General features: G+C 45.8%; 1 protein-coding gene across 4 annotated transcripts; it reads left to right on the top strand.

The window, feature by feature from the left end:
* Positions 1 to 10492: 10492 nt before the first annotated feature.
* On the top strand, positions 10493 to 25496 carry LOC138795214 (beta-1,3-galactosyltransferase 2-like). 4 transcript variants are annotated; one of them, XM_069974265.1, is made up of 5 exons: positions 10493 to 10561; positions 14882 to 14946; positions 20628 to 20720; positions 23020 to 23084; positions 23165 to 25496. In XM_069974265.1, the coding sequence occupies exons 3-5, from the start codon at positions 20718 to 20720 to the stop codon at positions 24255 to 24257; spliced, it is 1161 nt and encodes a 386-aa protein (XP_069830366.1). In that variant the 5' UTR covers positions 10493 to 10561; positions 14882 to 14946; positions 20628 to 20717; the 3' UTR covers positions 24258 to 25496. The 4 variants fall into 4 exon arrangements, with proteins under 4 accessions (XP_069830366.1, XP_069830490.1, XP_069830425.1 ...); XM_069974324.1 differs by lacking the exon at positions 10493 to 10561 and adding an exon at positions 13260 to 13329; XM_069974389.1 differs by lacking the exon at positions 20628 to 20720 and having other exon boundaries at positions 10499 to 10561.
* The last annotated feature ends 855 nt before the right edge of the window (positions 25497 to 26351 follow it).

The raw sequence follows: 26351 nt of genomic DNA, 5'->3' as shown, positions 1-26351 counted from the left end.
ATGATCTATGATCCTTATTAGTGGCTGTCACGTTATATATGATCATATGATATTAACAGCCATCTATATAACAAGGCAGGCACCATTGCCCGATATGTTCCCGAAGTGGGAACATAGCCTAACAGTGCCAGCCACAATGACTATATAAAACTAACCATAGTATTCTACATAATAACAGCCACATAACAGATAATATACAAGAAATTATTATTATTAGGGTTTTAGATACACCCGGAGCTGACCCTGCATAGTGCCTTTATTATGCCACCCATAACTCTATGATTATGTGAAGGACCTAAGGTGGGCACTAACTATAGGGAACACATGGTTCTGATTGTCTGCTGAGATTTTCTGCTAAGGTTGCACCAGAAGAACAATACTACAAGTGGCTGGTTTTGCTATAATTTGGTGGAATGGAGAAATTGAAAGATATATTACTTTTGTATGACGCTCCTGGGGCCCAATGCAACATCTGTGTTCATCAAATTCTGATTATTTATATTTTTTGTTACAATGCAACAAAATTAAATGTTTGGCTACAATTTTCAGATTACGTTCTTCCTGAACATCCTCGATTTTAAAACAAATCGGGCAAAAAGACATAAAAAAGCGCTGTATGTCAACATGGGGCAATCTGGACAGATGGCACAATGGAGGAACGTCAGTGGGATGTCGAAGGCTTGTAGCTCTTACACCAGTCACGGTCTGTGTCTCAGTTGTCACAAAGTTGTGTGGGTTTCACCAGTGACTTCTCACGCTTTTTGAGATGAAAAAAAGATGATGGTACTTGTAGTTGACCCTGTGCGGTGTCTGGGCAGATGGTAGTTTGGGGTTATGTGTAAGGATAAGGCCAAACATCTCACGTCAAATTTATCCACAAGGATAGTACGATTGGTGAACATGAAAACACAGGTTGACTTTAGGCTGATGCGGGGTAACCCAAAGTCTCTAGGGTACTAGTCTTAGGGGAACTAAGACTGAGCCAAGGCAGTAGACAACCCAGAAATTGTTTTGTTTTTTGTTTTTTTGGGGGGTGGGGGGTTGGATTATAGTTTGTAATTTATTTATTTTTTACTTACAAGTGGAGATTGACATCAATTGTACAATTGCTCATATAATACTCTGTCCAACCATGAAAGTGTAGTGAGTTATGTCTGACAGCATACAACTGACAGGTAACCTATTTGTTTGGGGTGGGCACATATACATAGAAAACCTAGGGGCCTGCATTAGACCCATCGCAGCCATAGAAACCCATAGGTACCCAGCAGCCATGTTGCTGGGATCCTAATGAGGTGACGGCTACCCAGAAATCACTTAGATGCCATGGTCATGTGACTGTTCAGCTCTCCCCAATACCTGGCTAAGGAAGACTTTAAAAAGTCTAACCCTCCCTTCACTGGAAATTTAGGAAATTCTATGGAGACTCTCTCAGCCACTGTGAGGACTGTGACCAGACTGTGACAATCTAGCACTACTACTACTACGTGTACTACTACTACGTGTACTACTACTACTACTACTACGTGTACTACTACTACTACTATGTGTACTACTACTACTACTATGTGTACTACTACGTGTACTACTACTACGTGTACTACTACTACGTGTGCTGCTGCTGCTACTACTACTACGTGTACTACTACTACTACGTGTGCTGCTACTACTACTACTACTACGTGTACTACTACGTGTACTACTACTACGTGTGCTGCTACTACTACTACTACTACGTGTACTACTACTACTATGTGTGCTGCTACTACTACTACTACTACTACGTGTGCTGCTACTACTACTACTACGTGTACTACTACTACGTGTACTTCTACTACTACGTGTACTACTACTACGTGTACTACTACGTGTACTACTACTACTATGTGTACTTCTATTACTACTACGTGTACTACTACTACTACTACTACTATGTGTACTTCTACTACGTGTACTACTACTACGTGTACTACTACTACTACTACTACTACTACTACTATGTGTACTTCTACTACTACTACGTGTACTACTACTACGTGTACTACTACGTGTACTACTACTACTACGTGTACTACTACTACGTGTACTACTACTACTATGTGTACTTCTACTACTACGTGTACTACTACTACTACTACTATGTGTACTTCTACTACTACTACGTGTACTACTACTACTACGTGTACTACTACTACGTGTACTACTACTACTACTACTACTACGTGTACTACTACTACTACTATGTGTACTTCTACTACTACTACGTGTACTACTACTACTACGTGTACTACTACTACTACGTGTACTACTACTACGTGTACTTCTACTACTACTACGTGTACTACTACTTCTATGTGTACTTCTATTACTACTACGTGTACTACTACTACTACTACTACTACTACTACTATGTGTACTTCTACGTGTACTACTACTACGTGTACTACTACTACTACTACGTGTACTTCTACTACTACTACGTGTACTACTACTACGTGTACTACTACGTGTACTACTACTACTACGTGTACTACTACTACTACGTGTACTACTACTACGTGTACTACTACTACTACTATGTGTACTTCTACTACTACATGTACTACTACTACTACTATGTGTACTTCTACTACTACTACGTGTACTACTACTACTACGTGTACTACTACTACGTGTACTTCTACTACTACGTGTACTACTACTACTACTATGTGTACTTCTACTACTACGTGTACTACTACTACTACTATGTGTACTTCTACTACTACTACGTGTACTACTACTACTACAACGTGTACTACTACTACGTATACTTCTACTACTACTACGTGTACTACTACTACTACGTGTACTACTACTACTACGTGTACTACTACTACGTGTACTTCTACTACTACTACGTGTACTACTACTATGTGTACTTCTACTACTACTACGTGTACTACTACTACTACTATGTGTACTACTACTATGTGTACTACTACTACTACGTGTACTTCTACTACTACTACGTGTACTACTACTACGTGTACTACTACTACTACTATGTGTACTACTACTACTACTATGTGTACTTCTACTACTACTACTACTACTACGTGTACTACTACTACTACGTGTACTACTACTACTACTACTATGTGTACTACTACGTGTACTACTACGACATGTACTACTACTACTACGTGTACTACTACTACTATGTGTACTTCTACTACTACGTGTACTTTTACTACTATGTGTACTTCTACTACTACGTGTACTACTACTACTACTACGTGTACTACTACTACTATGTGTACTTCTACTACTACGTGTACTTCTACTACTACTACGTGTACTACTACTACGTGTACTACTACGTGTACTACTACTACTATGTGTACTTCTACTACTACTACGTGTACTACTACTACTACTACTATGTGTACTTCTACTACTACTACTATGTGTACTTCTACTACTACGTGTACTACTACTACTATGTGTACTACTACGTGTACTACTACTACTACATGTACTACTACTACTACTGCTGCTGCACACACGTCCTTACTTGTGTTTGTGCGGACTCTAATGTGTTTTTATATGAATGTTTTACTATTCCTTACAGGATATATTGTTGTTATGGATTATTTAATAAAGCTTTGATTATTTTCATATTTATTTCACTCTGTTGTGCATTTCTTCCCTTGCTAGTAGAAATGAGCAAATTTATAGTAAAAACAGTAAAAGTGAATTGGTTTGTTAGCTCGGCAGTCAGCTGATCAGTCAGCTGCCTTTGAAGTCCGTGCCGCTCCATACAGCGCCGCCCCTGGTATTTCCCAGGACTGGATTCAGCTTTTCCAGGCATCCGGAGAGGAGCGGTACAGACTTCAAAGGAAGCAAGCTCATAAGCTGATTTGCTGATAAGGAGATTTGCTTAGTTTTTCCTGTAAATTTGCTCACCTCTACTTGTCAGCTTTAAAGGGCTTATCCAGTGCTACAAAAACATGGCCACTTTCTTTCAGAGACAACACAACTCTTGTCTCCAGTTCAGGTGCGGTTTGCAATTAAGCTCCATTCATTTCAATGAAACTGAGCAGCAAAACCCCGCCCAAGCTGGACACAAGAACAGTGCTGTCTCTGGAAGAAAGTGGCAGTGTTTTTGTAGTGCTGGATAAACCCTTTAAAGTGACTGTACCACCAGGCCCAGGCTGAAGCACTGGAGGCGGGCCGACCCATCCTTAGTGGGAGGAAACCCTAGCCCCTCTATTGATTCTAATGGAGTCATGTCATGGAGGGGCGGGGGTTTCTTCCCACTAAGGGGGGGTCGGCCGTCTCCAGTGCTTCAGCCTGGGCCTGGTGGTACAGTCACTTTAAGGTTCAGGCTCAATCCTAAAAGGGTTAAAAGCGGTAGTTTTTTTCTGATATTGCCATTTATAGAAAAAAAAAACTAATCTTCCCCACTCCTACATTGCCTTCTTAGGCTATGTTCACACTACGTAAAAGTACAACAACAGCCGTACTTTATGCAGCTTGGAACATTGCCTATTCCTTTATGGCATCCTGGCCACAGCGTATACACATCGTATACGCTCCGGCCAGGATCCTGCACGGGGCCGCAAAGAACTGACATGTCCGTTTTCTGCGGCCGCAATTCAGTAAATTGCAGCCGTAGGAAACCCTGTCAGTTCACACAATGAAGCGAGTGGCTCCGGCCGCTTGCTTCATTGTGTCCTATGGGGAGTTCTGATGCGGGCGCGCTGATGTGCCCCCATCAGAACACTACGGCCATAAAGATCATACGGCCGGTACTTAAGTACTGGCTGGGATGATCTTAGCAGAGACTGGCTGGGTGACGGAACGGCCGGTCTCTTACAAAGTGTGAACATAGCCTAATGCCGCACAGTAGTTCTGATGAAGAATACACCACTTCCTGCACGGCATACAGCAAATAATAAGTACGTAAGAGAAAAAATATCTGTAAAGTGGCAGTTGATTTGAAAAAATTAAATAAATAAAATTCTCCAGAGTAAACCTGTAAGTACTGTAATTCCCAACTGTGGGGTGCAGATGCTTCAAAAAGTGCAGCAGGTCAGCTGCCAGGTTGTTTGGCCAGGAGTGAGAGGGCTAGTTGAGGAGTGTGAGGTCCAAATGGCGGAGGAGGGGGATGGAACAGAGTACAAACTGAGAACAGGTCATAAAGGAAAGACTGAGATTTCTCCTCTATTCAAATCCATTCCTGGCTTTGGCTTCAAAAATCTGTCAGATAAATCTCTCTGTGTGAACGCACCATAACTCTTCAACACCCTGGCTCCACACAGGTAGTGTTGCCATCTGCCACCACTTGTGCCACTGTTTATGCTGAGCTGAGTGCCCCGCGCTGTGGATAACGTTCTCATGGTTGACTAAACTTAATAAGTGTCCTGGTTTCTACCTAGAGGTGTAAGTAAAGTTGCATGGGTCCCAGTGTATTGGTGCACCGCAGTATATTTGTGCTGCCTTAGGGCCCTATTCCACCGGACGATTATCGTTAGCATAATCGTTAACGATTAACGATCTCAAACGACCGCTATTGCGAAAGACCTGAAAACGTTCACTCATTTCCATGGAACGATAATCGTTACTTATGATCGTAATTGCGATCGTTTCTTCTTCCGTATTTATTCGCTATTGCGTTCGTATCTATTGCGAACGACCGAACGATGTCTTATTCAATGCGAACGATTTGCGAACGTTTTGCGAACGAGCAACGATAAAAATAGGTCCAGGTCTTATAAAGCGATCAACGATTTCTCGTTCGGTCGTTAATCGTTACTGCATTTCAACCGAACGATTATCGTTTAGATTCGAACGATTTAACGATAATCTGAACGATAATCGTCCGGTGGAATAGGGCCCTTAGAGTCATTTTTACGAGACACTTAAGATACGTTATAAAATTCTAACCTTCATCCAGACGTACAGGCCACATCCTCATAACAACAACCAAATAGCAATGTGGTAGCCCCGGGGAGCCAGGTGGCGTTTAGTTAGGGCAGGTGTAGTGTATCGCTGCAGCACTTGTCACGGTGGCCAAGTATGTGCCCACCCCTGGATGTACTCACACACGTCCAGTAATAGGTTCATGTAGTGCAAGTGTTCGTGTAGAGAAACCAGTAGGGGTAGTTCAGCATAAAAAATAAAAAAAATCAAATCAACTGGTCCAGAAAGTGCCAGAGATTTTAATTTACTTCAATTACAAAATCTCAAGTCTTCCAGTACTTATTAGCTGCTGTATGTCCTGCAGGAAGTAGTGTATTCTTTCCAGTGTGGAGAGCAGGAGAGGTATTCTATGGGGATGTGCTACTGCTCTGGACAGTTCCTGACATGGACAGAGGTGGCAGCAGAGAGCACTGTGTCAGACTCGAAAGAATACACCACTTCCCACAGGACATACAGCAGCTGAAAGACTTGAGATTTTTTAATAGGAGTAAATTACAAATCTCTGGCACTTTCTGGCACCAGTTGATCTGAAACAAAAAATGCTGTATTTTTAACTCCCCATTTAACCACTTAAACTTTACTGTAGGAATCTTCTTAAAGTCCCAGTACAGAATATAACGGTCTCTTTAAGTACAGGTGCAATACAGGATATAATACTTGTGCAGATTGAGATCCCTTTAGTCGAGCTGGGTACTTGAGATATACCTGAAATATACTTATTATATATAAATTATTTTTGAAAATACTCGTGGATATAATTATAATTTATAAATCACAGCCTCTCATTGGCAGATAAATCACAGCTTCTCGCTGGCAGAATACATAGGTATAGTCTCTGAATATTTTAGGCTTGACTTTAGGTACTGGCGGGGGTGACAGAGGACTGCCTACAGGGTTAGGGTTGGGTGGAGCCCTATCCAGACTCTTGGGTACTCTGTGGGGGCTGTAGTGAAGAAGCACCTACACCCACGGGTATGAACATCCGCCTAATGCTGTCAGTGGGCACAAAGAGACACGTGATCAAGTGACTAGGCCCGCCTTGAGGGTGGAGCTTGCCATTGGGAAGATTCAGCTACGTAAGTCCCACCTTGTGGGTGTAGCTTGCCATCAGGGGAACCCCTAAGAAAGGTTGGGAAGAACAGTAGAGTTTTCGGCTTTAGTTGAATACACACCTGATAACTGACATGAACATGTCTCAGTTTTCAGGTGTGAAGAGAATAGCCACCCAGCGTGGATAGGGTTTTCCTGTTCTTCCCACTACCACAGCCTCATGTGGTCAACCATATTTTTGTGTATAAACCCACAAAGAGAACGTAGGCAACACCAATATAGGCCTGAGTGCTAAACCAATGCATATAAATAGTACAACACTCAAAAAAAAAAAAGAAGAAAAGCATATGCACAAAGAAGGTAGCACATCAAAAACAATACTTAGATACTATAATACATACAAAAATACAACAAAGCACAGGAGTGTAACACTAGAGAGACAAGCCCCATACCAACCAACATTAAAACCCTTAAAATGTCAAACATGGATCCCACCAGCGTCCCAGCTGGAACCAACCTGACCCTAGACCATAATACATGGACGAAAGTAACAATCGTATCCCAATGCTAATCTATAAACTCTAAATAATGCAGTGTACAAGCAAAAAATAAAGATTAAAAAATTGTGAATAGAAAAAATACGGAAAAGTTCACCATGTCCGGTCCAGCAATACAAAGGGTCAGATGGGAGCAGAGAACACCCACATGTTCCGCCGTCCAACGGCTTCCTCAGGGATGTGGGTGGCTAAGGTAATGCAACATATTTATTATATGAACCCTAATTGTGGGAACAGCCCCCAAAAACTGTGACATACCATGTGCAGAAGAGAGTGGCGTCCTCCAAACATCCGTCGGCGCCATCTTGCACATGGTCGTGCAAATAGAACACTAGAGGCCGATTAGCTGGCTCTAGAAACATGGCGCTCCAATATGGCGCATGTAAATAGAGGCAAATATGCTGATATTCGGGAACATGGCGCCCGCTATACCCGTGCACTAAGGCGCTGATTTCAAAGTGCACTAACCTACACTTAGAGTGATGCTATGTATAGGTGCCCACTGAATATGTACATATATATATATACATATATATGAAAAAAAAAGTCACATGTACCTGTTCACATGAAGCGCCCAGTGATAGCTATATATATTTTTACACAGAAAAAGGTATACAACATGTGATAATTATGCCACTGAATTCTACTGACTTGGTGGGAGGAGAGTTGTGCAAACACTATAGGGGAGAAACATAGGGGGAGATTTATCAAATATGGTGTAAAGTGAAACTGGCCCAGTTGCCCCTAGCAACCAATCAGATTCCACCTTTCATTCCTCACAGACTCTTTAGAAAATGAAAGGTGGAATCTGATTGGTTGCTAGGGGCAACTGAGCCAGTTTCACTTTACACCATGTTTGATAAATCTCCCCTATAGTGTAAAGTGAAACTGGCCCAGTTACCCCTAGCAACCAATCAGATTCCACCTTTCATTTTCCAAAGAGTCTGTGAGGAATGAAAGGTGGAATCTGATTGGTTGCTAGGGGCAACAGAGCCAGTTTCACTTTACATCATGTTTGATAAATCTCCCCCAATGTGTCCATGGATCCTATATGTGAATAAGTGGACAACTAAGGAGGACAATTAGGATAACAAATTATTCCATATAATAAAATGTACCGACACAAAAAGATTGTAGTGCTATAAACTTTAAAGTGTCACTGTCGTTTTTTGTTGTTGTTGGTTTTTTTTTAGGAAATCAATAGTACAGGCAATTTTAAGAAACTTTGTAATTGGGTTTATTGGGCAAATATGCCATTATCTGCATTCAAAAAGACTTTCCTCAGGTCCCCCCCCCTCCTCCTCTATCTCATTCACTGCTCATTATCAGGAAATCTCGACTCTTTTACATCAGTGGATCCGTGTCTAACCTATGGAGAACGGAGGGGGGAGGAGGGAGATTAGTTGTGAGCAGAGAACAAGAGATTACACAGTGGGAGCTGTGTGAAAGCCGGTATTCAGAGGTCAGAGAGGTCAGTGCTGACTTCAGAGGAGATAGCCCGGTGATGTAGCTGTAAATTAACTCTTTATTGTCCTGTTTTGGTGCCTTATCTCCCTTAACCCCTCCTCTCTCCATAGAGAACCATGAAGACAGGGGGGAGAGCTTCAAACTGCTTTTTCATGATAAAAATGCATTTTTCAGCTAATAAACCCAATTACAAAGAAATAAGCTACTGGTGGAAGGGGAATGTTCCCCAAACTAAGTACATAAAAATGACACAGCACACGTCTAATGACTCGCTACCTCTCCACCCAGAAAAATTAGTCAAATATATAACACCCTGGACTAACAACAACAAGGCAAACCGGCTATAGCAGATATTATCATACCCGCACTATGTATAGCTGTGCAGATAAGGAGATAACTCTGGTATGACAAAGCATGTATATATCCTGGGATAACAAAGTGTTCTGTACATTGCTGGTGATGTTTATTCATCGTCCGATATTTAATTATGAATGAGCAATACTATGTGGAATAATGAGGCTCTGTCTATTGTCTGACACATATATGATATGTTCCCCTTTGGATTAGGTGACTGTTGCTGTGTGATAAAGGAGTATTGTTTCATGCTAACACCCCACACACAATGTTCTCCGAATTTGTTCCTATCACCTGTTGAATATGCCCTCTATATCAGTATGTTAAGGTTGTAGTGAGCAGATGCAGTGGGCGCCATGTTTTTGGTGTCCGTACGATAGCTCCAGTATAGGTTAGTGCACTTTGAAATCAGCGCATTAGTGCACGGGTATAGCGGGCGCCATGTTTCCGAATACTGGCAATTTGCCTCTGGTGTTTACATGCGCCGTATTGGAGCGCCATGTTTCTAGAGCTGGCCTCTCTTTAGCACATGGTATGTCACTGTTGTGGGGGTCTGTCCCCACAATTAGGGTTCAAATAAATATGTTGTATTACCTTGGACACCCACATCCCTGAGGAAGCCTTTGGACGGCAGAATGCGTGGGTTGTTCTCTGCTCCCATCTGAGAATAATAAAGAATCTATACTTACCCATCCCCATGCCCTCCCAGCTAGAAGTACCTCCTTAGCTAGTCAGTGACTGCAGTGGGGTCCTGTCCAGTCACTGACTGGTATTTCTCAGCTGGGAGGTGATGTTGCAGTGTAGTATGGAGTCTTTATTATGTTACCCCCACCCACAAGCAGCCCTGTTGGGTAGTAGGAGTCCTAGGTCTCTGTCTCTAGGTAGAGCTAATTCCTGAAGGTTTCCTCATGTAGTCGAGCATAGTCAGTAGAATTGCAAATAGAGGTGTAGTCCAGTTTCAGTAAATTAAAATCTCGTAGCTTTATTTAGAACATTAAAATAGCTGCATTTATGTACATATTTTAATGTTCTAAATAAAGCTACAAAATTTTAATTTACTGGAGCTGGGCTACACCTCTATTAGCTCTCCATATCTTCTCCAGGAGTCGGTCTGGCTGCATGTTCCGTGCTCAATGGTGGATGGAGATATTCACTTTGGACAAATGGTGAGCTGACTGACTTTCTGCTTTTGTTATAGTCAGTACAATACTTTGGCTCTCAGCAACTTTGCTCTACTGGGGATCAGTCCCTCTTCCTTTCCTTTAGGGAGTGACTGTCCTGAATTTAAGAAGGATCCCAGGGGTAGACAAGGGTTTACCCAGCTCATGGTTACCCCACCTCTAAGGGTCTAGCTCTGCATACTGTAGTCTCAGACTCTCTCGCAAAAATAATCTCATTGCCCATCTAGGGCTCTGGCCTGCTTAATCACTGCAGCAGGAACTTTTGTCTTTTGTCTGTCTCTCATACACAACTCCTGACTAAAGAACTACTAGACCAGGAAGATACCTCCACTTATAAAGGGTTGTGTCACAGGAAAAGAGGAGAGTGTGAGGGTAGAAGGTCTGCACCTGTGATTGGTCAATACAACAATATAACAACTGTTCACAGGGGAGAGTGAGACACCGAGTGGCCGCGGACCTTTTTCCCTGCCCGGTACCGGTGTATTACCGAGAACCGTCCCTAAGCACTGAAGGCGGGCTGGCCCACCACCTCCCCTCTCCCTCCCCTCAATGACGCAGCTCCATTAGAATCAATGGAGCCGCCCTTTGGGGGCAGGCTGGCCCGCCTCCAATGCTTCAGGCCAGGCCAGTGCTTGGTAATAGACCAGCGACGTGTGCGGTTCAATAAAAGGACTGTGGCACCGGCATCCCCATGCCAGCGGCGGTCTATTCTTGGTAAAAACAGAAAAGTCATGTAGCAATGGTACATTTGCTTTAACTATTATACACTATTAATCCATGGCTATTAATTATTTGTAGGAAGCATTACCTTGTGGGGGCACAAGGGGGACAGCAGCACTTTGCAGTGGGCACATTGCTTGAATTATTACTTTTGGAATTGCATATGATGTAATATTTGGAACTTTCTAGAAGTGACTTTAAATGTTGTCTCGTTGAGGGTTTCTGCTGTCCCAATGAATGGCCATTATTGCATTGCCTGACTGAGTGTTTTCCATGGTGCTTTGTATTTGTCAATGTGGTTTGACCAGTTGCTTTGTGGTTGTGAGATGTCGCCCCATGTTTACACTTTGCACCTTACGCAGTCTATATTCTTTTATGTCATTTCATTGCACTAGTGTCATTATGTAGTAAGTGTTCAGATGCCACCTAGTGGCTGTCCAGAGCAATAGACTTGCACACATTTATTAGTATTAGGAAAATATAGGACACAACCCTAACAAGTGAGAGATCATTCTAATAATCTCTTAGACCTAAGGGAAGGATTTAGCCCTCCTGTACACATCCGTAAAATGAGTCTGCATGTTATCTGTAATAGTGAACATTATGCCGACCCATATGTCTATGTGCCCATGCACATGTTGTTTTTGCAAATTCCTGACTTTCCAGTTTAAAAATAATAATACCTTGAGGTTTCTGTGCACTATACCGCTGCTTGTTTTTCTTTCGAGGTGTGTGTGTGAGTTGTTCTTGGTATGAGTTCGGTGTACGGTATTCTGCAATTTCCCCTAATTGGAGTTACGTTGTTAGTTGGAAACACATACACACACAATAGTATATATGAGCGTACAGTTTAAGGCCATGTTCACACAACATTAGTTTCCTATAAATCACGGCCATTGTTGCTGATTTGCAACAACGCCCGTGATTAATAGGAAATTTACATTGTACTGCAGTCTATGGGATCCCGGCCAGAGTGTATACACATTCTATACACTCAGGCCAAGATCGCTAGCGGCTGTACAGAAAACTGACATGCCAGAACTGTCAGTTCACACAATGGAAAGTGCGGCTCCATACTATTTGCTATGGTGAATTGGGATTCAGACACACACGGATGTGCCCGCATCCCCATTCAGCACAAATGAAGTTCATCCAGCCGGTATTGCAGTACGGCCGGAATGATCTTCACTGACACCTGCTGACCGGGTCACCGAACAGCTAGTGTCTTACAGCATATGAACCCGGCCTAAGAGGAGAAGTACAGCGAAAATTTTTATTACAGTATTGTATTGCCCCCCCCAAAAGTTATACAAATCACCAATATACACTTATTACGGGAAAAGCTTGATGTCACTTCCTGGATAACATGGTGATGTCACTTCCTGGATAACATGGTGATGTCGCTTCCTGGATAACATGGTGATGTCATTTCCTGGATAACATGGTGATGTCACTTCCTGGATAACATAGTGATGTCACGACCTGACTCCCAGAGCTGTGCGGGCTGTGGCTGCTGGAGAGGATGATGGCAGAGGGACGCAGGGCACTGGAGGGACACTGAGCATCCCCCTGCCATCATCCTCTCCAGCAGCCACAGCCCGCACAGCTCTGGGAGTCGGACATCACAGTTTTACCCAGGAAGTGACATCACCATGTTATCCAGGAAAAGACATCACCATGTTATCCAGGAAGTGACATTACCATGTTATCCAGGAAAAGACATCACCATGTTATCCAGGAAGTGACGCCACCATGTTATCCAGGAAGTGACATCACCATGTTATCCAGGAAGTGACATTACCATGTTATCCAGGAAAAGACATCACCATGTTATCCAGGAAGTGACATTACCATGTTATCCAGGAAAAGACATCACCATGTATACAGGAAAAGACATCACCATGTTATCCAGGAAATGACATCACCATGTTATCCAGGAAATGACATCACCATGTTATCCAGGAAATGACATCACCATGTATACAGGAAGTGACATCACCATGTTATCCAGGGAGTGAAGCCTTGATGCAGTAGTAAGTGCAGGAGAAAAAGCACTTTATAAGCATTTCCCGTAATAAAATATAGTATATTGGTAATTTGTATAACTTTTGGGGGGGTAATACAATACTTTAATAAAAAATTTCGCCGGATTTCTCATTTGAAGTGAATCTTTGACCCCCTGACCACTTACCAAGCTGACAGCAGCGCTGGATAGATATCAGTCAAAGCCTTCAGAATCTACCTTTCTTGCCTGTGTCTATGTTATTATTTTCATTTTTTTAAAAAAAAACACTTTTTGGGCTGTGAATTGTGTCAAAGAGGCGGAGCCTATTATTCCCTGGGCTCTAAAACTGCTATACCACACTGTGCTGTATGCAGAGTGTACATGGCTGATTATGCAAGGGGCAGGCATACAGTATGGTAAGGCTATAGCCAAGGTAATAGTAGGCTCCGCCTCTTTGACACTATTCATAGCCCAAATAAAAGTGTGACAATATGACAATAAAAACACAGACACAGGTAACAAAGATATGAATGCTTTAATTGATATCTATCCAGCGGTGCCGTCAGCTCAGCAGGCGATCAGGTCGTCACAGAAGTGGTTATCCAGGCTTAGAAAGGCCAGTGCCTTTCCTGTCCTCAGTTTGGGTGTGGTTACGCATTTCAGTCCCATTAAAGTGAATGGAGCTGAATTGTATTACCACACACAACCTGAGGACAGGGGTGGTGCTGTTTTTCCAAGAAAGTATCTGTTTCTAATAATTTTGGATAACCCCTTTAAAATGTGGACCACGTCAGTTTTCACTGCACATTTTGCGCTTAATTATGCTAAAAATGTAGCATATTGCTGCTACCACAATACAATCCAGCGTATTCCCCGCTTTAGGGTGCCTTCACACGTACCGTATAGCTGCGTAATTTAACGCTGCGTATTTATCGCTGCGTTTTTATCGCTGCATTTTTGGTGCGATTTTTACATGCGCGTTTTGATTTTCACATGTAAAAATTGCACCAAACCTGCAGCGATAAATACGCAGCGATACGGTACGTGTGAAGGCACCCTTAATATGTTCTTTTCTGCCCAGCGTTATTTATGCAGGATTTGCCTTCCAGGCATCTGGGAAAGCTGTGTGACCACCATGCAGGTGGCTGTGACAGAAGCCCCTTCAGGATCAGCTGTCCCTCCATAGATAACAGCACTGTCATTGTTAAGGCCCTATTACACAAAGCGATTATCGGCCGATATCGGCCGTTACGGACGATAATCATCTCGTGTAATAGAAGACAATGTTCAGCTGACAGATCGTTGTATTTCAACATGTTTAAAGCTCAACGATCTAGATAGAGGCTCTTACCCGCTCGCTGCCGGCATGTGTAATAGCGGGGAACGAGGAGAAGTGAGCGCTGACCTGACAGGTTCATTTGCTCCTCTGAATCACCCCGTGTTACAGGGGCTTAAGTGAAGTTGCCTCGTGTTGTTTCACCATCACAGGTTGTAGTCAAGGGATGGTTTTTCGGCAAACAGACAAAGTGACAGGTCATGTAATGCTCTCCGGGTTATGACAATGTGTTTATCCTCCTCAGACATCCCTGACCATCGCTCATACCAGGCTGCATGTGGCTGGAGGACAGGACTGAGCCCCGGTGAGGTACAGTATCACCTAATAACCTAATATACAATAATAACAAACTATAACTCATCAGGATGGAGCTTTAGGTCAGCCATTCTTCGATGGATTAGAACATGCCTGGTGGGGACACTTCTTACTAGTTACACCCTCAACATGACAGATTGATGCGTTTAGGAATGCTTAATGATATCACTTACCCTGAAAACAGAAAACCTGACATGTCACATGCTTACAAGGACAGTTTCTTGTGTTTTGCACCCTTGAGGACATCCATAAACACAAAACACGCCTCAAGGTTTTGCTGTCAACCGCATGAGGACATTTTTGTTCTTACTGGTTTTTAGTGTGTATTTCATGTAGTTTGTGGTTGCTGTGTGCGGACAGCTCTGTACTATATACCGTAACTAAATAGTAAACGGACTGGCACCAAGGAAATAAGCAGTAAACGAGTGCGAGTCCTGACAGCCCAAAATAGACATGTGTACTGCAGAAAACAAGGCTGAAAAAATGGACTGCACCTCACAACAAAATACAAAAGAATAGAAATTTTATTGTACATAAATGCCGGGAACAAACAAAAAAAAACATAAAAACAGTTAAAAATACCACCAAGCCACCGGCCCAGATTCGGCCAAGTGGCCCCCAACCCACTGGGAAATATATTAAGTGATGACCAAGATAAATATATATATATGAATAAGTAAACAGTAATATCCTATAAAACAAGTAGATGTAAACAATAACCAGACACGAAAGTGTGCCAAATCCCCTGTGCTAAAACACACTAGATCACAAAAATCAATACATCATAGCAAATGGGAGCAAACAAAGTGCAAGTGTAGACAAAGTGCAAAAGAAGGGGGAAAGGGAGGTAAGATACAACCAATATGGCCATCACTCAGTAGGTTAGGGAGGTTTTTTTTTGTTTGTTTTGTTTGTTTGTTTTTATGTTTTTTTTGTTTGTTCCCAGCATTTATGTACAATAAAATTTCTATTCTTTTGTATTTTGTTGTGAGGTGCAGTCCATTTTTTCAGCCTTGTTTTCTACTGTACTATATACCGTGACCAAGGGCAGCCAGGATTATTGGCAATATTGTGTGGCCACTGTGTGGTAGTCGCAACAGTAGAATGTACCCTAATGGCGAAACTGTTCAACTAACCTTCCCTGGCTCGCAATGTGGGGGTCCTTTTGAGAACTGCAACCTCCCAAGGGATAGGGTCGCAGTCTGGGGTGAGAGGGGGCAGGGTGATAGCCTGGGGTGAGAGGCTGCAGGGTGACAGTCTGGGGTGAGAGGGGGCAGGGTGATAGCCTGGGGTGAGAGGGGGCAGGGTGATAGCCTGGGGTGAGAGGCTGCAGGGTGACAGTCTGGGGTGAGAGGGGGCAGGGTGACAGTCTGGGGTGAGAGGGGGCAGGGTGATAGCCTGGGGTGAGAGGCTGCAGGGTGACAGTCTGGGGTGAGAGGGGGCAGGGTGACAGTCTGGGGTGAGAGGGGGCAGTGTGATAGTCTGGGGTGAGAGGGGGCAGGATAATAGTCTGGAGTGAGAGAGGGCAGGATAATAGTCTGGAGTGAGAGAGGGCAGGATAATAGTCTGGAGTGAGAGAGGGCAGTGTGATAGTCTGGGGTGAGAGGGGGGAGTGTGATAGTCTGGGGTGAGAGGGGGCAGGATAATAGTCTGGGGTGAGAGGGGGCAGTGTGATAGTCTGGGGTGAGAGGGGGGAGTGTGATAGTCTGGGGTGAGAGGGGGCAGGGTGATAGTCTGGGGTGAGAGGGGGCAGTGTGATAGTCTGGGGTGAGAGGGGGCAGGGTGATAGTCTGGGGTGAGAGGGGGCAGGGTGAGAGTCTGGGGTGAGAGGAGGCAGGGTGACAGTCTGGGGTGAGAGGGGGCAGGGTGACAGTCTGGGGTGAGAGGGGGGAGTGTGATAGTCTGGGGTGAGAGGGGGGCAGGGTGATAGTCTGGGGTGAGAGGGGGCAGGCAGGGGCGCCGCAATCATGAGGCGACTTGAATCGTCTGCCTCAGGCGGCGCCACCAGCTGTCTTCGTGGGGGCGGCATTCAGTGGCAGATTATAATATGGGCGGTTCGGGCGGCCGCCCACATTATAATCCGCCACTGACTGTACTGGAGCCCCCCCGCCCCCCGGCAGTATCTGTAATGAGATGCTGTGAGCGGCAGAGACTGTATTCAGAAGCGCCGCCCTGTAATGAATCAGCCGCGCCGTGCTGATACTACAGCGCGGCGGTTATGAATACAGTCCCCCCCGCTCACAGCATCTCATTACAGATACTGCCCGGGGGCGGGGGGGCTCCAGTACATGCATTCCACGTCCGTGATCCGACAGGATCACGGAACGTGGAATGCAGCCTTAGTCCCCCGGGTGATGTGCGGCTGCCGGAGGTGTCCCATCCTGTCTCCGGCAGCGCGCGCATCAGAGAGATCCCCGTGCGCCGGAAGTCACAGCCACAGGCACACGGGGAGCTCTCTGATGCGCGCGCTGCCGGGGACAGGACAGGACACCCCGGGCAGCCGCACATCAGCCGGGACCAGACCAGAGAGGCTCGACGGGGGAACGGAGGGCAGGTGAGTTATGTGCTGTTTCTTGTTTTATCTGCTGTGCAGGGGGGGGGGGGGGGCCATCTATAAGGGAGGGGGGAAAGAGGGGGACCATCTATAAGGGAGGGGGGAAAGAGGGGGACGATCTATAAGGGAGGGGGGAAAGAGGGGGACCATCTATAAGGGGGGGGGGAAAGAGGGGGACGATCTATAAGGGAGGGGGGAAAGAGGGGGACCATCTATAAGGGAGGGGGGGGAAGGGGACCATCTATAAGGGGAAACCATCTATAAGGGGGGGGACCATCTATAAGGGAGGGGGGAAAGAGGGGGACCATCTATAAGGTAGGGGGGGGAAGGGGACCATCTGTAAGGGGGGGGGGAAGGGGGGGGACCATCTATAAGGGAGGGGGGGGGGGAAGGGGACCATCAATAAGGGAGGGGGGAAAGAGGGGGACGATCTATAAGGGAGGGGGGAAAGAGGGGGACCATCTATAAGGGGGGGGACCATCTATAAGGGGGGGGGGAGAGGGGGACCATCTATAAGGGAGGGGGGGAGAGGGGGACCATCTATAAGGTAGGGGGGGGGAAGGGGACCATCTATAAGGGGGGGGGGGAGAGGGGGACCATCTATAAGGGAGGGGGGGGGAAGGGGACCATCTATAAGGGAGGGGGGAAAGAGGGGGACGATGTATAAGGGAGGGGGGAAAGAGGGGGACCATCTATAAGGGGGGGGGACCATCTATAAGGGGGGGGACCATCTATAAGGGAGGGGGACCATCTATAGGGGGGGGAAGGGGACCATCTATAAGGGAGGGGGACCATCTATAGGGGGGGGAAGGGGACCATCTATAAGGGAGGGGGGAAAGAGGGGGACCCATCTATAAGGGGGGGACCATCTATAAGGGAGGGGCGGGAGGGGGACCGTCTATAAGGGGGGGGAAGAGGGGGACCATCTATAAGGGGGGGAAGAGGGGGACCATCTATAAGGGAGGGGGGAGAGGGGGACCATGTATAAGGGGGGGAGGGGGACCATCTATAAGGGAAAGGGGACCATCTATAAGGGAGGGGGAGAGGGGGACCATCTATAAGGGAGAGGGGGACCATCTATAAGGGAGAGGGGACCATCTATAAGGGGGGGGAAGAGGGGGACCATCTATAAGGGGGGGGAAGAGGGGGACCATCTATAAGGGGGGGGGGGAAAGAGGGGGACCATCTATAAGGGGGGGAGAGAGAGGGAAGAGGGGGACCATCTATAAGGGAGGGGAAAGAGGGGGACCATCTATAAGGGAGGGGAAAGAGGGGGACCATCTATAAGGGAGGGACGATCTATAAGGGAGGGGGGAGAGGGGGACCATCTATAAGGGAGAGGGGACCATCTATAAGGGGGGAAGAGGGGGACCATCTCCTAAAAGATCAGCACCCTCCTCTCCTGACATCCTCTGTGCTGCTGTGACCTCTCCTAAAAGATCAGCACCCTCCTCTCCTGACATCCTCTGTGCTGCTGGGACTTCTCCTATAGGATTAGCACCCTCCTCTCCTGACATCCTCTGTGCTGCTGGGACCTCTCCTATAGGATTAGCACCCTCCTCTCCTGACATCCTCTGTGCTGCTGGGACCTCTCCTATAGGATTAGCACCCTCATCTCCTGACATCCTCTGTGCTGCTGGGACCTCTCCTATAGGATTAGCACCCTCCTCTCCTGACATCCTCTGTGCTGCTGGGACCTCTCCTATAGGATTAGCACCCTCCTCTCCTGACATCCTCTGTGCTGCTGGGACCTCTCCTATAGGATTAGCCCCCTCCTCTCCTGACATCCTCTGTGCTGCTGGGACCTCTCCTATAGGATTAGCCCCCTCCTCTCCTGACATCCTCTGTGCTGCTGGGACCTCTCCTATAGGATTAGCCCCCTCCTCTCCTGACATCCTCTGTGCTGCTGGGACCTCTCCTATAAAGTCAGCCCCCTCCTCTCCTGACATCCTCTGTGCAGCAAGGGACCAAACATTATGTTTATTGGGGACAGCAGTGGGGGGGGGGGGGGGCAGTAGTGGATTATAATGTGGGCGGATTGACGGGGGGGGGGGGGGGCGTCATTCTATAGTTCGCCTCGGGCAGCAGAGAGGCTAGAATCACCCCTGGGGGCAGGGTGACAGTCTGGGGTGAGAGGAGGCAGGGTGACAGTCTGGGGTGAGAGGGGGCAGGGTGATAGTCTGGGGTGAGAGGGGGCAGGGTGATAGTCTGGGGTGAGAGGGGGCAGGGTGACAGTCTGGGGTGAGAGGGGGCAGGGTGATAGTCTGGGGTGAGAGGGGGCAGGGTGACAGTCTGGGGTGAGAGGGGGCAGGGTGACAGTCTGGGGTGAGAGGGGGCAGTGTGACAGTCTGGGGTGAGAGGGGGCAGGGTGACAGTCTGGGGTGCCAGAACTGCTGTGTCTGTGGCGGGGTGTGCAGAGAGTACAGAGTCTAGGGTAGTTTTCAGGGTGTCATGGTATTGTTTGGCAGCCATATGTGGGCAGGTGAGGGATGGAAGTGGGGACAGTGAGGAGTCTAGGGAGTCTAGGAGTTGATACCACACAGATTTCTGTATATGTATGGGATAGGAGTGTCAGGAGGGGGAGGGGGGTGGATGTTTGTGATTGAGAAAGATAGAAGGTTGTGGTCAGATAACAGATGGATCATTAGAGAAGTTGAACAGTGTCAGAAGAAGATCAGTACAGGGAATTCCCATAGAAAACCTCTCCTTCTCTGGACAGTTTCTGTCTCGGCCAGAGATGTCAGCAGAGAGCACTGTGTCAAACTGAAAATAAAACAACATTTCATGCAGGACATACAGCAGCTGATAAGTATGGGAAGATTGGAATTTTTTAAATAGAAGTAAATTACAAATCTATATAACTTTGATTTGAATGAAAAAGATTTTCGCTGAACAATCCCTTTAAGAGAGAAGCTGAGAGGCGGGTGAGGAGACTGGGATATCGATAGGGACTTTGAAATCGCCCAGGATTAGTGTGGGAATGTCCATGGATAAGAAGCGAGGAAGCCAAGTGGCATATTGATTGAGGAATTGGTGAGGAGAGCCCGGAGGGCAATAGATAACAGCAACCAGTAAACTAACGCTCCACATAACCAATAAAATTCTAATTATATTTGATCAGTCAAGACAAATATTGCCCAGCCTGGAGACCTGACGCGTTTTGAATGTGAGGACACGCTCCACAAAGGGTGATGCATATCTGTGCATTATAATGGTATGTGCTCAACTTTTTTTTTTCCCTGACATATTTGCTATAGTGATGTGGTAAACGTGTATTTTTAGGACCTGGTGGCCATCTTATAGACGTTATAGGGTTAACTACTTGGTATTTCTGGATGGTACTCATAGTTTACCGCCAGGCTTTTAAGGCAGAAGCGTTATCACGCTCAATACGTGTCAGACACGGTCCCCATCTGTGCTGTGTTTGTCTTCACATTCTGTGTGTTTTAACTGATCAAAGATTTTACTCAAAGTGCTGGTTATGTGGAGCATTGGATTGCTGCTATGTATTGTGGTTCCCTGCGTTGTGATGACTGATTCTCCTACGCTGCCATTCAAGTTAAAGGTGAGCTGGAACTAATTTAGTGTTTTGCGTTAGAGTGACCAGTGTGGGGTGGCAGGGTGACCAGTCAGGGTAAGGGTGAGGGGTGGCAATGTGACCAGTCTGGGGTCAGGGAGTGGGGAGAGGGGTGGCAGGGTGACCAGTCTGGGGTCAGGATGGGGGGAGAGGGGTGGCCTGTAGGGTCCATGACGTATAATGGTTGAGATGCAGTCCTTACCACAAAAACGATGTGGTAAAATATGTATGTGATTTCAGCTCACTGTTTTATATTATTGTTATAATTAAATACCTAATGGCCAAACTAGTAGGAGATGGAGTCTTTGGACTGGTAGGAGATGGAGTCTTTGGACTGGTAAGAGATGGAGTCACAGGACTGGTAGGAGATGGAGTCACAGGACTGGTAGGAGATGGAGTCACAGGACTGGTAGGAGATGGAGTCTTTGGACTGGTAGGAGATGGAGTCAGAGGACTGGTAGGAGATGGAGTCAGAGGACTGGTAGGAGATGGAGTCAGAGGACTGGTAGGAGATGGAGTCTTTGGACTGGTAGGAGATGGAGTCAGAGGACTGGTAAGAGATGGAGTCAGAGGACTGGTAAGAGATGGAGTCAGAGGACTGGTAGAAGTTGGAGTCACATAACTGGTAGGAGATGGAGTCTTTGGACTGGTAGGAGATGGAGTCACAGGACTGGTAGGAGATGGAGTCTTTGGACTGGTAGGAGATGGAGTCTTTGGACTGGTAGGAGATGGAGTCACAGGACTGGTAAGAGATGGAGTCACAGAACTGGTAAGAGATGGAGTCACAGGACTGGTAGGAGATGGAGTCACAGGACTGGTAGGAGATGGAGTCACAGGACTGGTAGGAGATGGAGTCACAGGACTGGTAGGAGATGGAGTCTTTGGACTGGTAGGAGATGGAGTCACAGGACTGGTAAGAGATGGAGTCACAGAACTGGTAAGAGATGGAGTCACAGGACTGGTAGAAGATGGAGTCACATAACTGGTAGGAGATGGAGTCACAGGACTGGTAGGAGATGGAGTCACAGGACTGGTAGGAGATGGAGTCACATAACTGGTAGGAGAATGAGTCACAGGACTGGTAGGAGATGGAGTCACAGGACTGGTAGGAGATGGAGTAATAGGACCGGTAGGAAATGGAGTCACAGGACTGGTAGGAGATTGAGTTATAGGACTGGTAGGAGATGGAGGTCACAGGACTGGTAGGAGATGGAGTCACAGGACTGGTAGGAGATGTAGGTCACAGGACTGGTAGGAGATGTAGGTCACAGGACTGGTAGGAGATGGAGTCACAGGACTGGTAGGAGATTGAGTTATAGGACTGGTAGGAGATGTAGGTCACAGGAATGGTAGGAGATGGAGTCACAGGACTGGTAGGAGATTGAGTTATAGGACTGGTAGGAGATGTAGGTCACAGGAATGGTAGGAGATGGAGCCACAGGACTGGTAGGAGATTGAGTTATAGGACTGGTAGGAGATGTAGGTCACATGACTGGTAGGAGATGGAGTCACAGGACTGGTATGAGATTGAGTTATAGGACTGGTAGGAGATGGAGTCACAGGACTGGTATGAGATTGAGTTATAGGACTGGTAGGAGATGGAGTCACATAACTGGTAGGATATGAAGACCCTCTACTGGTAGGCCATTAAGTGATAGGACTGGTAGAAGATGGAGTCATAGGACTGTTAGGAGAAGGAGTTACAGTACTGGTGGTAGATGGAGTCACTGGAATAACAGGAGATGGAATCACAGAACTGGTAGGAGATGAAGACACTGGACTGGTAGGACATGGAGTGATAGGACTTGTAGGAGATGATGTCATTAAAATAGCAGAAGTTTTTTTTTAAAGGGGGATTATTGAAAAAAATTGCATTTAATATTTTTCATGCTGTGTCAGGTGCAGTATTGATAACAATAATATATCTCTTTTGCAGGTCATGTTCTTACAGTCCTATGGGTCCCCCACAAAGTTTCTCAGATACTTTCCAATGGTCTCTCGGTGAGTAGTCAGAAGCGATATTACATAAACATCTTAATATATGTAGGTCGTTATTATAATATATTTTTTTCCTTGCACAGAAATTCAACTTCAAGCATTGGGTCTCTCCTCTTCCCAAAGAAAATTAGAAGATTCCTGTATTTCAGGTTACCCCTTCTGGTTGGGGCCTTTTGTTTTGCCCTCTTTGTAATAATCCCAACTGGGAATAGCAGTCAAAGATTATTTGTACGGGCCTTACGAGAAGACCAGCAGATCACTATACTGAATACAACTTCCCCAGCAAGATGGCACCCACTGGTGACCCCATACCCGTATCCTTATACGTTTTTAATAAACGCTCCAGAGAAATGCCAGGAGAGGAACCCATTCCTTGTTCTCCTGGTGACTGGAGAATGTCATGATGTGAAAGCTAGAGACACAATCCGTAAGACTTGGGGGAACGAAAACAACTATGGAGACATTGACGTCATGAGGATCTTCTTGGTTGGTGTCTCTCCCATTATGACCGTTGCCATACAGCGGTTTCTCGAAGAGGAAAGTGCCATTTATGGGGACATTGTTCAGCAGGACTTCCTGGATACTTATAGCAATTTAACCCTGAAAACTTTAATGGGAATGGAGTGGATAACAAAATTTTGCCCTAATGCCTCCTATGTAATGAAGGTGGACAATGATGTCTTTGTCAATGTCAACTATCTTGTCCACCAAGTTCTCCATCCAGAACTTACACCTCTTACAAATTACGTAACAGGGCTTTTAGTGGAAAATACCTCACCTAACAGAAATAAGGATAGTAAATTCTACCTACCCGAGGAAATCTACCCTTCAAAAATATTCCCTCCCTACCCTTCCGGCCCCGGATACGTACTCTCTGGTGACATGGCCAAAAAGATCTACGATGTGGCACAAGAGATTTTAGTTTTTCGTATAGAGGATGCATTTATAGGGGTATGCCTGTACAAAATAAACATTGCACCAACGCGCCCTTTGAAACACGTATTCCTTGGACTGAAAATAGATTATCAGCAGGCTGTCTTCAGGGACCTTGTCCTCGTCCACCATTATAAGAATGAGGACTTGATGATAGTGTGGTCGCAATTCTGGAATGTGAGCTATATTGGTAATGAAAAAGAAGCATCAAACAAGACAACCCCTGTCCGTAAGCCCTACTAAGGCACATGGACATCATAGTCATCCCCTTTCCTTCTACGGTGGCTTCTTCTCTGGTGGATCTAGACGATCCATATATTACTTGATCGGCAAGTTGACTTTCAAAAATTTGAAATTTTGAAAAATTTGAAATTTTCAAAAACAGCTACAGATAACACTTAGGTCTGGCTGCACACACACTTCCCTTTTTACAGTAACTACTTCCCATTAGTTAGTTAGTTAGTTAGTTAGTGAGTGCCAGGCAAGACGAGTATATGGTTGTTCCTGACACTAGCTTCCCAAGCTTTATGGGTTGCTAGAGAAGACCCCTAGAGAAACCAGAGAAAAGGGAGTCTTCACCCTTGCCTATGTCAAAGACAGACTAGCTAAAACAGGACAGTCGAACACCTTAGAAAAGAGACAAACTCAAGATTGTACCTGCAGTAGAGCACAGTGCAAGTTCAGCCGCTCTCTACTGACAAGATGATAAGCTTTGTAGGAAGGACACTACAAGCCAGCTCCACCCAGAGCAGAGACCTTGGACTCGTACTACCCCAGAAGGATGGAAACCTAACACTGTGGGGCATAAGGCAGTTAGGTGAGATAACTGGGACTCATCCATATGTGAGTACGAGGATTTTTTTCAGAACACTTCTACAACACTTCACCACATCCCGGCAGAGTACCTAGTACATTAGGCAAGGGCCCTCCCATCCGCTCCCTATCTCCTGTTACTGTTTCTTCTATCAACTCACCTATCTACCTGTTGGAGTATTATATTGATTACCTGAGCACTGTTTGTAACTGTTTGCACTAAGTAACTTTTTCAAGTAAAGTTTACAAGTTGTTTAAAGTGGGACTCTGTCATCTCTACCTTTGCAACTGCACTTGTCCTAACCAAGGTCCGGTCACTGTGTGTCTGGGGGGTGGGTGTTACCGCTCCTGGCCACCGTGACAAGTGCCCTCCAAAACACGAGAACCCACCATCAGGTCCCAACATTATTTCCAGCCACCCAGGCCACAGCATTGGCATGTGCTTGTAATATTATTTTGGCACGAATATTGGTGCAAAGAAAAAACAAATGTTCCGTAGGATCCACCTAATAAAAATCTTGCACATTGAGCGGACCGGTCAAACTGTTCGGGTTCAGCACTGTTCTCCAAACCTGGAGGCTCGGCGTTAGATTCCCTGCGACTGCAATCAAATCTTCAGCGTTAAGGTTCTGAGAACATTGCCGAACCCAAATAGTTTCATAGGTTCGCTGAACGCTAATTGTAACAATAAAAATGTTGTTATATTTGTATTTTTGTCAAATATTTTATTGGTGGCCTCAATTCAATTAAGGGGTATTCCCCCCAAGCTCCCAAAGCTAGCTGGTCTTACTCACCAAGTCCCCCTGAGCATTTTGAGCCGTCTTCTGTCTTTCTAGCTGCTGCCGTTCCCGAGTTACAAGTTTTTCTAGAAGCCACTACATTTCCCAGCATGCAGTGTTTTTCTCTGGTTGCTGCTTGCTGGGACCTGTAGTTCTACAGAAGCTCTGAGACCTGATGTATTGTGATGAGGACGAATAGCATCTTGCTGGGACCTGTATTTCTACACAATATATCAGGTCACAGAATTTCTAGCAAGTTGCTATCCGTTCACATCACAATACAGTGGTACCTTGGTTTAAGAGTAACTTGGATTGAGAGCGTTTTGCAAAAAGAGCTCACAGTTTTTCAAAATTGCGACTTGGTTTAAGAGCATTGCTTTGGTGTAAGAGCTCCCTGTACTGGGTGGGACAGGGAGTAGGGGAGGGGCATGGCCTGCACAGGGTTGTCTATAGCACTGTACTCTGACCCAGGAAGTCTCCCTCACCTTCCAAATCATAGCAGATCCACTTCAGGCTGGGGCTTACATCAGGGGACCGGACTGTGGAGGTAATCTCTCCATAGCTGTAACCCCTCTCTCCCCGGACAGAGAGTGCTGCATGTATGTACCCACATCTGTCCTGCTCATTCCTTTATGCTCCCTGCAGTCTCTGTCAGCCCTTGTGTTTCCCATCCTCTCCATTCCTGCTATAATGTGCCTGCACTCACACTCAGCTATACACACTGCTGCTATAATGTGCCTGCACT

Source organism: Dendropsophus ebraccatus, chromosome 1, assembly GCF_027789765.1.
Source record: "Dendropsophus ebraccatus isolate aDenEbr1 chromosome 1, aDenEbr1.pat, whole genome shotgun sequence".
Lineage (NCBI taxonomy): Eukaryota > Metazoa > Chordata > Amphibia > Anura > Hylidae > Dendropsophus > Dendropsophus ebraccatus.
This window is presented reverse-complemented; position numbering and strand designations above follow the sequence as displayed.